The 14830-nt window shown below is 36.7% G+C and overlaps 1 protein-coding gene across 2 annotated transcripts in view; it reads right to left on the bottom strand.

Annotated features, from left to right (window-relative positions):
* The window catches only part of SS18 (SS18 subunit of BAF chromatin remodeling complex), a 69335-nt gene that overhangs the window by 28859 nt on the left and 25646 nt on the right, over positions 1 to 14830 (bottom strand). For both annotated transcript variants that reach the window (XM_052660288.1, XM_052660289.1), the window contains exon 4: positions 2918 to 3071. In XM_052660288.1, coding sequence (XP_052516248.1) covers positions 2918 to 3071 — 154 coding nt within the window. The remainder of the gene's footprint in view (positions 1 to 2917; positions 3072 to 14830) is intronic.

Genomic DNA, 14830 nt, shown 5'->3' with positions numbered 1-14830 from the left:
TTTTATGTAGACCAATATGGCAATAACTACCATATTATAAAATGCATATACCTTTAACCTAGCAATTTCAGTTCTAGGACTTTATCCTATAAATATACAAGTTTTTGAGTGTATATGTATACAAAACTGTAAGTTTGTTTACTTTATTTATATTTCACAGGCATTTTCACAAGAGTGTAATTTTTAATACCGAAAGACTAGAAATAACCTATATTTCTATCAGAAGGAAACGGTCCAAATAAATGCGAGGCATCCATAAAAAGAATGCAATACAGTCATCAAAACCAATGCGGCAGCTCTTTATATACTGAGTGGTCTCCCAAATATATCTTTATATACTCATGGCATCTAAGGGAAATCTTTAAGAGGTAAAAATATGAAATATAATACTATCTAACATATGCTACCATCTGTGTTTAAAAAAAAAAGAAGAAGAAAGAATGTACACCAGCACATGTTTTAAGGGGTAACTAGACACCAATGACTATCTGGAACATCGAGTCTGGGTAGAGAGGGGCTGTGTGTCTTTTTGCACCTTTTGATTTTGGTACCATTCACAACATCCCTATGAAGGCAGTACTAATATTATCCCCATTTTACAGAGGATAAAAATGAGGCTTAAAGAGGTTTACAATTTTGTCGAAAATGGTAAAGTAGTGGTTTTTAAGACTCAAGCCTAAGTAGTCTGATTTGAGTCCTTCCCCTCACTCCTGATATGTGACCCAATGAGAACGGATGGAGTGAATAATTAAAAAACATTTCAAATTGGCAACAGAAATGTACTTTATGATTTCCCAGTAGGTAAGAAGTGGGACGGAGAAGGCAATGGCACCCCACTCCAACACTCTTGCCTGGAAAATCCCATGGACGAAGGAGCCTGGTGGGCCACAGTCCATGGGGTCGCTAAGAGTCAGACACGACTGAGCGACTTCACTTTCACCTTTCACTTTCATGCATTGGAGAAGGAAATGGCAACCCACTCCAGTGTTCTTGCCTAGAGAATCCCAGGGACGGGGGAGCCTCATGGGCTGCCATCTATGGGGTCGCACAGAGTCAGACACAACTGAAGCGACTTAGCAGCAGCAGCAGCAGCAGGCATATATTATCTATTTTTTTTTTAATCAGCTAAATTTATTTTAAAGGAAGATATGTGATCAAGATCAAACAGCATATAAAGAACACTACCACTTACAAGACAAAATATTAAAAACACAACTAAAATCAGAAATCAAAAGCCTAGATACAAATTTGTGTGCATAAAAAGGTTGGCTAAATATCATAAGAAACCTATTAAATAAAAACAATATGACTAACTGGACTTCCAATTTCTCCTACACCTAACTAAAAACTTTCTAACTATGAGTTGTTTTAGAAGTTCTCCAGTATTCTAGACAACCTAGGTCATAACTGGTTGAAAATCCCTGGCTCATAAAGAGATATCTTATTCCAGATGGCCTTACACAAAAACCAAATGTCATGTTAACAATAATTACACTGCTGCTCACTTGCTTCCTCAGCCTTTGGCGTGAATGTTACCTGGAGAAGTTGAATTAAATTCCTAATTAAAGGCACCACTATAAAAAAAAAAATCACAAAACTCCCCTGACTTACTAACCTGCATTGGCACTACTCTGACAGTTTTAAAAACAACGTGTCCTGATGATCTAAGTGTAGTCAGAGCAAGAAGCTTCCTTCGACTACAACCAGTTCCTTCTGACTACAACCAGAAGGAAGCAAGAAGCTTCCTTCTAACTACAACCAACAAGCTGTTATGTCTTTAATCCTGCCTCCACGTGGGGTGAGGGCCATGTGGGCCGTGACTGTGGAAGCCCTGGCAAGAAAGAGAAAGTTGCCACCAAAACACCCCAGCCTCCTCCATGACCCATCAATCACACATCGCTCTCCGGGAAGCCAGGTGACCTGGCCTCTTTTGCTCTGTGCTTTCTGCATCTAAAGACTCTGAACACCAATGCTACCAACACAATCAGTTGATACTATCCTAAAGATGCTAATACTACTAATTTAAAAAATAAACTTCTCTGTGATTTTAATTTACTCTCACTATTGCTATTTGTATAATACTTTCTTTATGTTGATGAAAATAATCTTTTTTAGAAAGTAAAAATATTCTTATATTAAATGTAGAAAACACCCCACCAAAAATTATGGGTGTGGGTGTGACTACTATTACAAAAACAAGATAATTTAAAGATATTTTTCAGGTTAAAAAATCAACACAGCAAAAGGTGTGTAAATCAGCACCTGATGGTCTGAAAGATATTTTAAGTAGCTCTAAACTTAAAATTGATAAACAACAAATGAGGTATTATATAAGAAAGCTGACACTTTTCAGCTTTTAATTTTGCTCAATTTCCACATTTCCATTATGCTATAAACATATATATTCATAAAAATCCAAGCTCAGTTTCAATAGACCAATGAGGAAATACTAAATATATTAGCACGTTAGAGAGTGTTTCGTTTTATCTCCCTATGTGTTATTTTTCCAACAGTACCGTTTCTGACATCAATAAAATTTCGAGTAAACACAAAACTCAGAGAAATGCTACAATACATTTTTATAAACATTTTAATTCTTAAGCCATGATGCCATGCCTTTTCCCCCCACCAAAAGCTTCTAAAGCCAGCTGTATTGCATAGTTTCAGACAGACTAAATTTAGCCAGTTCTGTTCATCAGAGGAATGCTGTGTGTCAGCTACATCAAAGCCCAAGGGCAGCCTGATAAACACTGAATACAGGTCACGTAGCTCTGTAGCTAACAAACTCTAAGAGAGCCTGGACTCGGGGGCATTCAAAGCAGTTTTGTCATCAACAATCTAAGTATCCCTTGAGCCCCCATGTCGTTTCAGTTGCTAAGCAACTCTGGTGTTAATGTCTTAGAGGAGAGAAACTTACCAGGCATCTGGCCGTTCATCTGGTTCTGCATGTGTGGTGCCGGAGGACCCCCACCTACCATTCCATCTGAAGGCATGTTGTGAGCGCGCGGAGGTGGGGGAGGGCCGCTCGGACTCATCCCTCCGGGACCCATAGGCATATTCTGTGTGGGTGGCTGAAAGAAGACAGTTTAGTAAAACAAGACAAACAGTCAGACTAATATATTAAAGATGCATATGGTGTAACAGTTGCCTATATTATTCAAGTGAACAGGAACAAAAACACACATGTGTTTCAACTTATTCTACTGCATTTTAATTATGGGTTTATTCACATTGTGTTTAATACGCTCCAAAAACTTCACAGGATCATCAGCATGGATGTATCCTCTGACCACCTTAGACCAAAAGAAGAACCACAATTCAGGTATATTTCACTTTACAGTGAAAATTTAAAAATCGTAACATTTGATACAAAAAGAATTGTTTATCTACAAAGATTTCTAAGGTGCCCACTACTGCTATTTCAATTATACTTTAAAAATCAAGTCTCCTTTCATTATTGATATATTTGGATATATTTACTCTTAGTGGTTATTTTACCTGAAAAGATACAGTAACAAAAAACTAAGGTACAGAAACTTCAAAATGTGATACATTTTATATTGTTGGGGGGGGGTGGCTTTGGAGGGGGAATGTTTCAAACCACAAAGATGCAGCTCAGCCCAACATTTTTGTGCCGACTACTCCTATAGATTGGAAACATTACTGACGGCCTCCAAGGGTACACAGACAGCTGCCTCAAAAGGATGCCTTTGGCAAATTTCCTAATGAAAGTGTGAAGAAAATCACTGACTAACCTTGAGAGTTCACAAAAGGGCAAAAGGAAAAACACAGATATAAGATAAGGTGGTCTGTAAACCTGGCTCCCTTCTTGGGGATTTTTAGGTAGAGAAAGCATAATAGTTTCTTTCCAAACCCCAGTTTTTTAAGCCTGTAAGAGGATACGGAAATCTTACCTTTACAGATCTATTTTGCTTTCTTTCTCTACTTGTCTGTGTTCTAAACAGAATGTCCATTTCTACAACTTCAGTCTTCCTCTGACATGTTTACTGCGTCTATACTACCCAGATTTTGCAAACACAGTCCTCCCTAGCACACTGACCAGATATACATGGTTCTTTAGACATCACGTGTAAACACTCAAATCTCCTACCACCTCATAAGCACTAACATTTACAAAATTAAACAGATTCAAAATCTTAAATTCATAATCTTAGTTTCTTCCACTACTGAACCCAATAACTGCTTATTAAATATCTCCTCTTCAAGTCTTATCTTAAATTCTTTATCCAATTTGTATTCTTGAAATACTTTGCTTCATTTTCAAGAAAATTACCAAACATCAACTCGGTGTCACATATCTCACTTTTAAATCACCCTTTATCTTCCTTCAATATGGCTGACTTGACCCTCTAGTTCGAAAATCCCATTCCTTCCTCCTATTATCTTGTCCAAATTTTCTGTTCAAGAATTTATGCTCTCATTCTCAGCAGGTATCAGTTTCTCATCTTCTTGTAATTCAAGTGATTCAACTCATAAAACATCAGTGTTCTCAGTTCCCATCATAATAAAGTGGCTTGTATCAAACTAACCCTCTTGCTAATAAAAGCTATAAAATCCAGATAGGCCACTCTCTCCTTCCGAGATGGCCCAAACTCTGTCTGTGGAGTGTCTTTTTCTCTAAATCCATTTCTTACCTATCACTTGGTTCTCACAGAATTCTTTCTGCCATGAGACATCAAGAACCTGAGCTTCATCAAGTTCTGAAACCAGGAGGTGGATTGAGAAAGATCTTGCTGTGATTTACGCCAAGGAGTATTCTGTCTATGTTTTCCAAGACTCATTACTTTGTATTTGTGCTTCTTTACCTGGTTAGTTGTACTTTTTGAAAATGGCAAAAAAAAAACACCTGTTTTTCTAAAAAAATAAAATCTAGATAAAAGGAAAAATCATTTGAAGGCACTGAAGAGTAATGTACACAGAGAGGAACAAGAGGGGAAACAACTCTTAAAAGACGGGAAAAATGGAAACAATACAACCCCACAGCCACGCTGGCTTTTCCTGACTTCACTGGGGAACAGAAAACGCAAGAGGTGGCAGTCCCACTAGACTGAGAGAAGACGGAGATTTTCGGCCACCAGAGAGTCGGAAACTAAAGAACAAAGTCCCAGAGAGAAAGAACCAGAAAGAAGGGAGAGATTCAAGAAAACTAGCAGAAAACAGCCATTATGACAAAAAATTTCAGCTCTGCCCTGTTCAAGGGAGACAAAGACTGGAGTAGAGGCCCCAGCACATCAGAAGGGCCTTCAAACAAGCCAATCCCTCTGTTAAGATTTCAAAAGAGCTTTTACTTGGATTAAGATCACAATTTAAATAGATCAGCCCTACCAAGCCCAAAAACCCTCAATTAAAATTAAAAGGCATTCTACAAAAAATAAGAAATGGCCAACACTCATCAGGATGGCTACAATAATTTTTTTTGTTAACTACAGAAAATAACAAGTGTTGGTAAGAAAGTGGAGAAAATAACTCTCATACATGCTGAAGGGACTGTAAAAGGGTACAGCTGTTGTGCCGAACACTTGAGCAGATTCTCAAAGAGGTAAACACAGAGCTATCAAAGGACCCAGCAATTCCTCTCCAGGTATAGATCCAAGAGAACCGAAGACATACATTCACACCATATTTATACGTGAATGTTCACAGCAGCACTATTCATAAAATGGCCAAACAGTAGGGAAAAAAACTAAAAGTTCTTTAACCGATGAATGAAAAAACAACATGTGATAAATTATCTACACAATGGAATGTTTTTCAGCCACAAAATGGAGTGAAGTACTGATACACACTACAGACACATCTTATGCTAAGTGAAGAAGTTAGACTCAAAAGTCCATGCATGGTATGATTCCATTTACATGTGCTGTCCAGAACAGGCAAAGCCAGAGAGACAGAAAGTAGACTGATCAGTCTTTGCCAGGGGGGTGGGCAGAGGTGACAACTGGAGCTGATGGTCAATGGTCATGAGTGTTCTTCTTGGGGTGATGGAAGTGTCCTGAAATTAGATAATGGTTATGGCTGTATACCCTGTGAACACACTGAAAACCACTGAGTTGTATACAAGCATTCCTCACTTTATTGTGCTTCAACGATACTATGTGTGTGTTTTATAAATTAGATGTGTGTGGCAACCCTGTGTGAAGGAAGTATATTGGTGCCATTTTTCCAACAGCATTTGCTCATTTCAAGTTTCTGTGTCATGTTTTTGTAATTTTCACAGTATTTCATGACTATTATATTTGTCACGGTGGTCTGTGAGCAGTGCTCTTTAATGTTACTATTGCAAAAAGATTACAACTCACGGTTCTGATGCTGGTGAGCATTTTTTTAGCAATCGAGTATTTTTTAATTAAGCTGTGTATACTGATGTTCAGACACAGTGCCAATCCACCCTTCACAGACTACAGTACAGTGTAACACAACTTTTATATGCTCTGGGAAACAGAAAATTTTCTGTGACTAGCTTTATTGCAGTATTCACTTTATTGTGGTGGTCTAGAATGCTGTGTCCGACTCTTTGCAACCCCACGGACCGTAGCCTACTGCGATCCTCCATCCATGGGATTTTCCAGGCAAGAGTACTTGCCATTTCCTTCTCCAAGAATGGAACCCACAATATCTGAGGGTGACTGTACTTTAAAAGGTTAAAGTGGTGAACTTCACACTATGTGAATTTTATCTCCATAAAAAAAAAAGAAGAGACTAGATGGACAACCAACAGAAATAATAGAAAACAGAAAAAAGACACATAGGTCATTCACATTTTAGAGTTATATGAGAGACCTTAATAATGACTGATATGTTCCAGGCAAAAAGCAAACAGGATAAATGGAGAATTTCAGCAAAAAAGCCTAGAATTCTTAAGAGAGTAAAGTGGAACAACAAAAATGTAAAATAAAATCACACATCAAGATAGAAAAAATGGAGAGAAAATACAACTCAAAAGTGTTACAGACATGTATGTCATGCTAAAAAGGCCTAACACACATCTAACTGGAGTTACAAAAGTAGAGAAAATGACACATAAGCAGTAAGAATGCTGGTCAAGAATTTTCCAAACCTAACAAAAGACATGAGTCTCTAGCAAACGTATGAAGCTCTACACACCTCCGCAGGATATGAAGCAAACATAGCTAGACGTGTCAGAGTCCAAGTCCTAACAGCCGAAGTCAAAGTGACAGCCTTAAAAGCAGCCAGGGAAAGAGAGTCACATCACCTTCAGGGGGCTGGCGATCAGACTAAAACCTATTCTGTATAAAGCAGCCAGGGAAAGAGAGTCACATTACCTTCAGGGGGCTGGCGATCAGACTAAAACCTATTCTGTATAAAGCAGCCAGGGAAAGAGAGTCACATTACCTTCAGGGGGCTGGCAATCAGACTAAAACCTATTCTGTATAAAGCAGCCAGGGAAAGAGAGTCACATTACCTTCAGGGGGCTGGCGATCAGACTAAAACCTATTCTGTATAAAGCAGCCAGGGAAAGAGAGTCACATTACCTTCAGGGGGCTGGCGATCAGACTAAAAACCTATTCTGTATCAGAAATAATGGAAATAGAATGCAAAAAACCAAGACCTTTACGGTGCTAAGACAGAAAAAGAAAATGATAAATCAACCAACCTAGAATTCTATACTAAGAGAAAATATACTCCAAATACGAAGATGAAATAATAATAGTTTCAGATGAATGAAAACTGAGATAAACTTGTTCAACTGAAAAGGATTCATCCAGCTAAAAGAAAATGGTCCCAGACGGAAGCACAGAACTAAAGGAATTAACAGAAAGGAATGAAAAGGTAAATATGTAAACAGATAAAAACATTAACATTTAAAATAACAGTAACAATGACTAGTATAGTTTAAAGATATGTAGAAGTATAAAATATGACAAGACTAACATAAAGGACAACAGAATAAAGAGTTAAATTGCTATAAATTTCTTGTATTTTTCAGCAAGCATTAGAAGTACAAATTTAGACTGAAAACTAATAAACCAAGCTTGCACAATGTAATCTATTGGGTAACTACTCAAAAATGCCTATACACATATAAAGAACAAATAATGCTTGATTAATTCAAAGAAGGACCAAAAAAAGACAAATAGAAAACCAGGACCAGGCTGACAAACTCAGAACCTATTGTATCATGTTCTACATTAAATATTTATGGACCTCTCAGATTTCATATCCATATTCAATTTCATATTTATATTCAATATTTCAATAAAATAACAAATATTACTGAATTTTTAAAACACTCAACTATACTCTGTTTACAAGAGATTTACTTTAAACTTAAGGACATACAGATGTTAAAAGAAAAAGAATAATATATAAACATTAATTAAATGTATGGTGATGTCACTATATATCAGTTGACAAATCAAGAACTATTATCACTAGAAAAACGAAAGGGACAGTTTATTATAATGAAAGGACCAATTAACCAGGAATATAACAATCATAAATTTGCATACATCTTATAACACAGCTTCACAATCTATATCCTAAGAGTTGACAGAATCAAAAGGAAAAAGTGAATAATCCATAATAATGGCTGGAGATTTTAATATACTTCTAGTAACTGACAGGACAAAAAAACATCTAATAGCAATAAAGAGCCTTAGACTATAAGATTTGACAACACCATTAACAACTCAATTTAATTAACATGCTTAGCTTACTATATACAACAACTGCATAATACACAATCTTCTCAAACACTCAAGGAATGTAGACCAAACTAGGCTATATACGGGGCCACAGAGGAAGTCAACAAATAACAAATGATCGAAATCACATGTTATATGTTTTGAGCACAGTGAATTAAACTCGAAATCAGTAACAGAAAACTAATAACCTGTTAGTGAAGAAATCACAATGGAAATTAGAAAATATACTGAATTGAATGAATGGTAATGAAAATGCAACATCAAATTTGTGAGACAGGGACTTCCCTGGTGGCCCAGTGGCTAAGACTCCGAGCTCCTAAAGCAGGGGGCCTAGGTTCAATCCCTGGTCAGAGAACTAGATCCCCCATGCTGCAGCTAAAGCCCAGCACAGTCAAATAAATAAATTTTTTTTAAAAAAAAAAGCAGCAGCAGCCAGAAAAAAAAAAAAAAATATATATATATATATATGAGATACAGCTAAACCATGAAAATTTATAGCTTGAAAATGCATATTTAAAATGCATTTTTAAGAAAGGTTGAAAAATTAATGATATAAGCTTCCATCTGCAGTAGCCAGGAAAAGACAGCAATCAAACCCCAAATAGTATAATGAAGGAAATAAAATAAGACAAGTACAGAACTCAAGGAACCATATGCAGTCTTTTAGAGAACACAAAAATGGGGAACAATTTCCAAGTCTTAATGGGGTCACCAAAACTCTGATACCAAAACCTGACAATGACATCACAAGAAAGAAATTTACAGGCCAATATTTCTCATGAACAGACGCAAAAATCCTAAACAAAATTTTGCAAATCAAATTCAGACTGCATAAAAAAGATGATGCATTATATAAACAATGGAATTTATTTCAGGAATGCAGGCTAATTTAGCTTCTGGAAATTAATCATTGTAACACTCACCAAATTACCAAACTAAAATTCATATAATCATCTCAATAAAGGAAAATTATCTGTTAAAATTCAACATCCACTGAAGAGTTTAAAACATTAAGAATGGGAACATCCTTAACCTAGTAAATCTAGTTTACAAAATAAAATGTATACTCAATATCATCTTTTATTGATGAAAATACTGGACTTTCAGGAAGAAAATAAAAATTCAGGAACAAGACAAGTATATTCATTAACACCATATATAAAACAAAATAAATAGACCAACAAATCAACAGTATTAGAAAAGAATAAAGTAGGGGGAAAAATAAAAGATTGGTAATGACATATAATTATTATTCAAAGATAACATGATTGAGTGCATAGAAAATGCAAGAGAATCTTTAACAAACTGTTAGGATCACTTAAGTAACTAGAGACAAGGTATATATATACACACACCTATATATGTATGTGTATATATATAATTTCCATAATTTCCAATAAACAACTAGAAAACTAAAATTTTGAAAATGATACCATGTATAACAGCATCCAAAAAAAGGTAACTAGCTAGGAGATAAATCTAGCAAGAGATGTGCAATACTTCTACACTGCGACATTGTTGAGAGAAATTAAGGGTTACTAAACAGAGGGATATGTCATTCTCATTGACTGGAAGACTAAATATTGTGGAGATGTATCAGTTTCTCCATTGTTGGCTTAGAAATTTTATGTAATCTCAATCAAAATTCAAGCAGGCTTTCTGCAGAAATTAACAAACTAACTCTAAAATTTACATGGAAATACAGAAGACTTAGAACAGCCAGGATTCTAGAACAACAACATTACCTGATATGTAGTATTCAGGTATGTGGCTGATGCAAGGACTGATAAACAGGCCAACAGAATAAAAGAACTGAGGAACAGCCCCACACTCACAGCCACTTTACAACAAAATGATTTATATTCAATGGGTGAAAACTGATCTTTCCAATAAATGGTACTGGATAAACTGAACATCATATAAACAAAAATGAACCCTGACTCCTAGCTCAGATCATAAACAAATTTAATCTGCAATGAATCATGGATAAATGAACTTTCAGAAGCAAGGATATCTTCCTGACCCTTATACAAGAAAGTATTTTATAAACAAGACACTGAAAAGAAAAAAAAAAGACTGATAAACTGGGATTTCATTTAAATTAGAAACTGTTCATCCAAAGACACCATAAAGAGAATAAAAAGGTAATTTTCAAACTGGAATAAAGTATTTGCAATATATATAGTCAGTAAAAGATTTGTATCTAGGATATAGGAAGAAGCCCTACAAATCAATTTAGAAGACAACCCAGTTGAAAGTGGGCAAAAAAACAGGCATCAGAGAACGTTTTTGGAATGATAGCATTATTCTATATCCTGACTGCAGCAGTGGTCACAAGGATTAGTCAAAATTCATCCACCTATACAATTTAAATGAATGAATTTTAGTCTATGTAAATTATAGCTCAACCGTCATTTTCTCAAGAAAGCCTTCCCTCACCCTCAGGGTCATCGGGCCCCATTATCTGCCCGCTTAGTCCCAGATGCCCTTCCTTCATAGCATTTGCAACTGTTACTTAAAATGTTTGCATCATTGCTTAATTAACATCTGTCTACCACACTATATGTTAATTTCTGTAAGGACTGAGCCCATAATTATATTTACTTATCACTGTAGCCCCCAATCATCTAGTATCAAATAGAAGTGAAGTGTTAATTGCTCAGTCGTGTCTGACTCTTTGCCACCCTACGGACTGTAGCCCGACAGGCTCCTCTTTCCATGGGATTCTCCAGGCAACAATACTGGAGCGGGTTGCCATTTCCCTCTCCAGGGGATCTTCCCGACCCAGGGATCCAACCTCAGCCTCTGGCAATGTGGGCATATTCTTTACCATCTGAACTATCAAATAGAGGTACTCAACAAATAATTGTTGCGAAAAACTGGGGCTTCCCTGGTGGCTCAGATGGTAAAGAATCCACCTGCAACGCAGGAGACTTGGGTTTGATCCCTGGGTTGGGAAGATCCCCCCTGGGGGAGAAGGAAGGGCAATCCACTCCAATGTTCTTACCTGGAGAATGCCCATAGAAAAAGGAGCCTGGTGGGATCATGATTTTGATTGTCAAAATTGCTTACTCAACTCCACACCTCCATTTGGAAGTGTGGACACTCAAACTTAAAATCTACAACACTGAGTCCCTAACATCTCGGCCTCAGCCTCAGATCCCTTTATCCAACACTATCTATCAGCTGATGACAATTTCATCTTCCAGTTGCTCTGCTGAAAACCAACAGGGGCATCCTTAACCTCCATTCTTACATACTGCCTCCTACACCCAATTTTCAACATATCCTTTGGGCTCTACCTTCAAAACAAACCCACAATTTGACTTCTACTACCAACTCCTCTGCTACCACCCTAGTACAAGCCACCATCACCACTCACGCTCATGATTACTGCAAGAGCCTCCTTGAGGACTCCCTGCTTCGACCCACTCTCCTCCATAGTAAATTCTCCACAAAGTAATCAGAAACATCAATCCACTCTCTGGCTCAAAATCCTCCATGAGCTTCTGGTTTCAGAGAGAAAAACAAAGTCCTTACAACAGCTTGCAAGATAGGCTCTGTTCACACATCTTCCTCACCTTATTCTGTTCCAGCCACAACAACCTTCCCATTGTCCCTTGGCCAGGCAGGGTCTCACTTCAGGAGCTTTTCACTGCTTGTCTCCTCTGCCTAAAACACTTTCTCAGGTCTTAGCTCAGACATCACCTTTTCAAAGAGGTCTACCCTGACCACTCTATTTCATATTATAAACTCCATCCCAGCTTCCAGTATTTCCAATACACCTCTTCCTCTCCTATTTGTTTTCCTTTCCTTAGCTCTTTCTATCTCCTAACAGGCAACATGATTTAATTATTTATCATGCCTGCCTTGCTTGGTACAACATAAAATCCAAAAGAGCAGGAATATATGTGTTTTGGTAAAGTAATTAACTATTGCCTAACACACAGTAAGCATCTAATACTTAGGGAAAAAATGAAGAAGCAATCAAATTTAAACAATTTACTATAAAACTAAAAATAATTCTGAGTATAAAATATCTTCACTATTTCTTTAGAATATTTTAAAAAACTGAAAAATACAAATTTTAGTTTAATAATCTTTGACCTGTATAAATATCATTAGTGTAACTGTCACTAAAATAGTTCCCCAAAGGAGGCAATCAAGTGACATACAGAAACAGATTAAAAAGAAATTATTCAAAACAGGCTACATGTATTTTACACATACAGATAGATACATATACACATATAAATACTTCCAAAATCTGATAAAGAGATGATCCTTAGACACACACAAGAGTCTTGATGAATCAACCAAGACTGGATCCAAAAGCCCCATCCATATCTTTATTTGTCATACTTTCTAGTCCTAAAACCAGTCTCCCAAAATGAGTTTTACACATATCTGAAATAGTTTAGGAAGGTCTCCTCGATTCCTCATTCATGCTATCCAGCAAATGGCTATCATGATTCTTCCTAGAAGTCTGAAAAGGCAAGACAGGCAACAATGTTGGCAAAATGCTCCCTGTACTAACGTAGAGAAATGTGTTCCCATAAATTAATTCTCTATGAAATGCACAGTTACCTCCTTTATGAAAACTTCTCTAATCCTCAACAGAAGAACTAATCACTTCTATTATGTTTCAAATGTACTTGAAATATACATACTTCTAAAATAGCATATAATTATACTGCAGAATTACTGTTGTCTTTAATTTCATTTATAGAATGCTCTGGCATATAAAATACAGACAGACATTTCAAAAGACCATTTCACCTGCAGTCTTGCTGTTTTTAATACCAAAATGTCTTAATTAGACACCTTTTATTTTGCAGCACTTATTAAGGTAGAAGAGAAAGAAGACAGCTGTGGCTGGTGAAAGAAAAGGGAGTAGTCTGTGCACCCCCCCCCCCCCCCCCCCCCCCGCCTTTAACAGCAGGAACAGAGGAAACTTGAGAGAGATGAGTTTTGCCCACATCATGTGGTGAGGAATATTCAAACTGGGTATGCCAAATGGAAGCTAGATTCACAGTGCACACCTGGGCAAGAAGATACCTATTTGGGAGCCAAGAATATGGAGAAAGTGAAAGTCGCTCAGTTGTGTCAGACTCTTTTTGACACCATGAACTATATAGTCCAAGGAATTCTACCGGCCAGAATACTGGAGTGGGTAGCCTTTCCCTTCTCCAGGGATCTTCCCAACCCAGGGATCGAACCCAGGTCTCCCACATTGCAGGTGGATACTTTACCAGCTGAGCCACAAGGGAAGCCCAAGAATACAGAGGGAGAACTTCAAGTCAAGAATATAAAAAACCAGAAATGTGAGTGAAATCTCCCAGAATGGGTGTGTATAGTAAAAAAAAAAGTTCAAAGATAGATCATCAGTATTTGATGGGCAGGTAAAAGATAGGGAGCTGAGCAGCTAGAAAAGTAAACAAAGAAAACTCACAGAAGTTCAAGAACACAAGCTTCAGCATTATCACACTGACCAAATAAACATGATCATGTTCATCAAACACTTAAAACATTCTGAAACATTCTGAAAAGATGCCAATATTGAAGAAAAGTCCGTACCATAAATCTATATAAAATTTTAAATGCTTTCATTAAAAAAAAAACTACTATAAAATAGGACAGTGTGTACAGCAAGGTTCTACTTGCATAGAAAAGAAGGGGAAAGTATGTATTTACATTGGCTTTTATTTGCATAAAACACAGCAAGAAGACAAGTTGGAGATGGATTTTGTATAGCTTTTTGCAGTCCTTAATGTTCTAACAACATCAAAGTATTATTACCTGTGCTAAAAATTAAGCTAAAATTTATAAATGAAACAGACCTTGCTAATCTTTAAAATGTTCCACAGCTCTAACCATGTGTTCCTTCATTTCACTTGGATCATACCTACAAACAGCTAATTTTGTAAACAGCAAATCCTATAATATCAAACTTTAGTCAGTGAAACATCTTAACTAATGAGTGCTCTGCCAACATGGTCACTGACCTGAAGACAAATATATGATTGTTTTTACTGACACCTGTCTAAGGAAAGGCTAATCGAGTGCCCAGTGCTAACTCAGGCTATCAAATGTGGCATCCTCCAAAAATGCAATTTAGGAAATAAAAAAACAACATATAAAGT

Source organism: Budorcas taxicolor, chromosome 22 (assembly GCF_023091745.1).
Source record: "Budorcas taxicolor isolate Tak-1 chromosome 22, Takin1.1, whole genome shotgun sequence".
Classification (NCBI taxonomy): domain Eukaryota; kingdom Metazoa; phylum Chordata; class Mammalia; order Artiodactyla; family Bovidae; genus Budorcas; species Budorcas taxicolor.
Note: the sequence above shows the minus strand (reverse complement) of the source record. Positions and strands in the feature narration are given on the sequence as shown.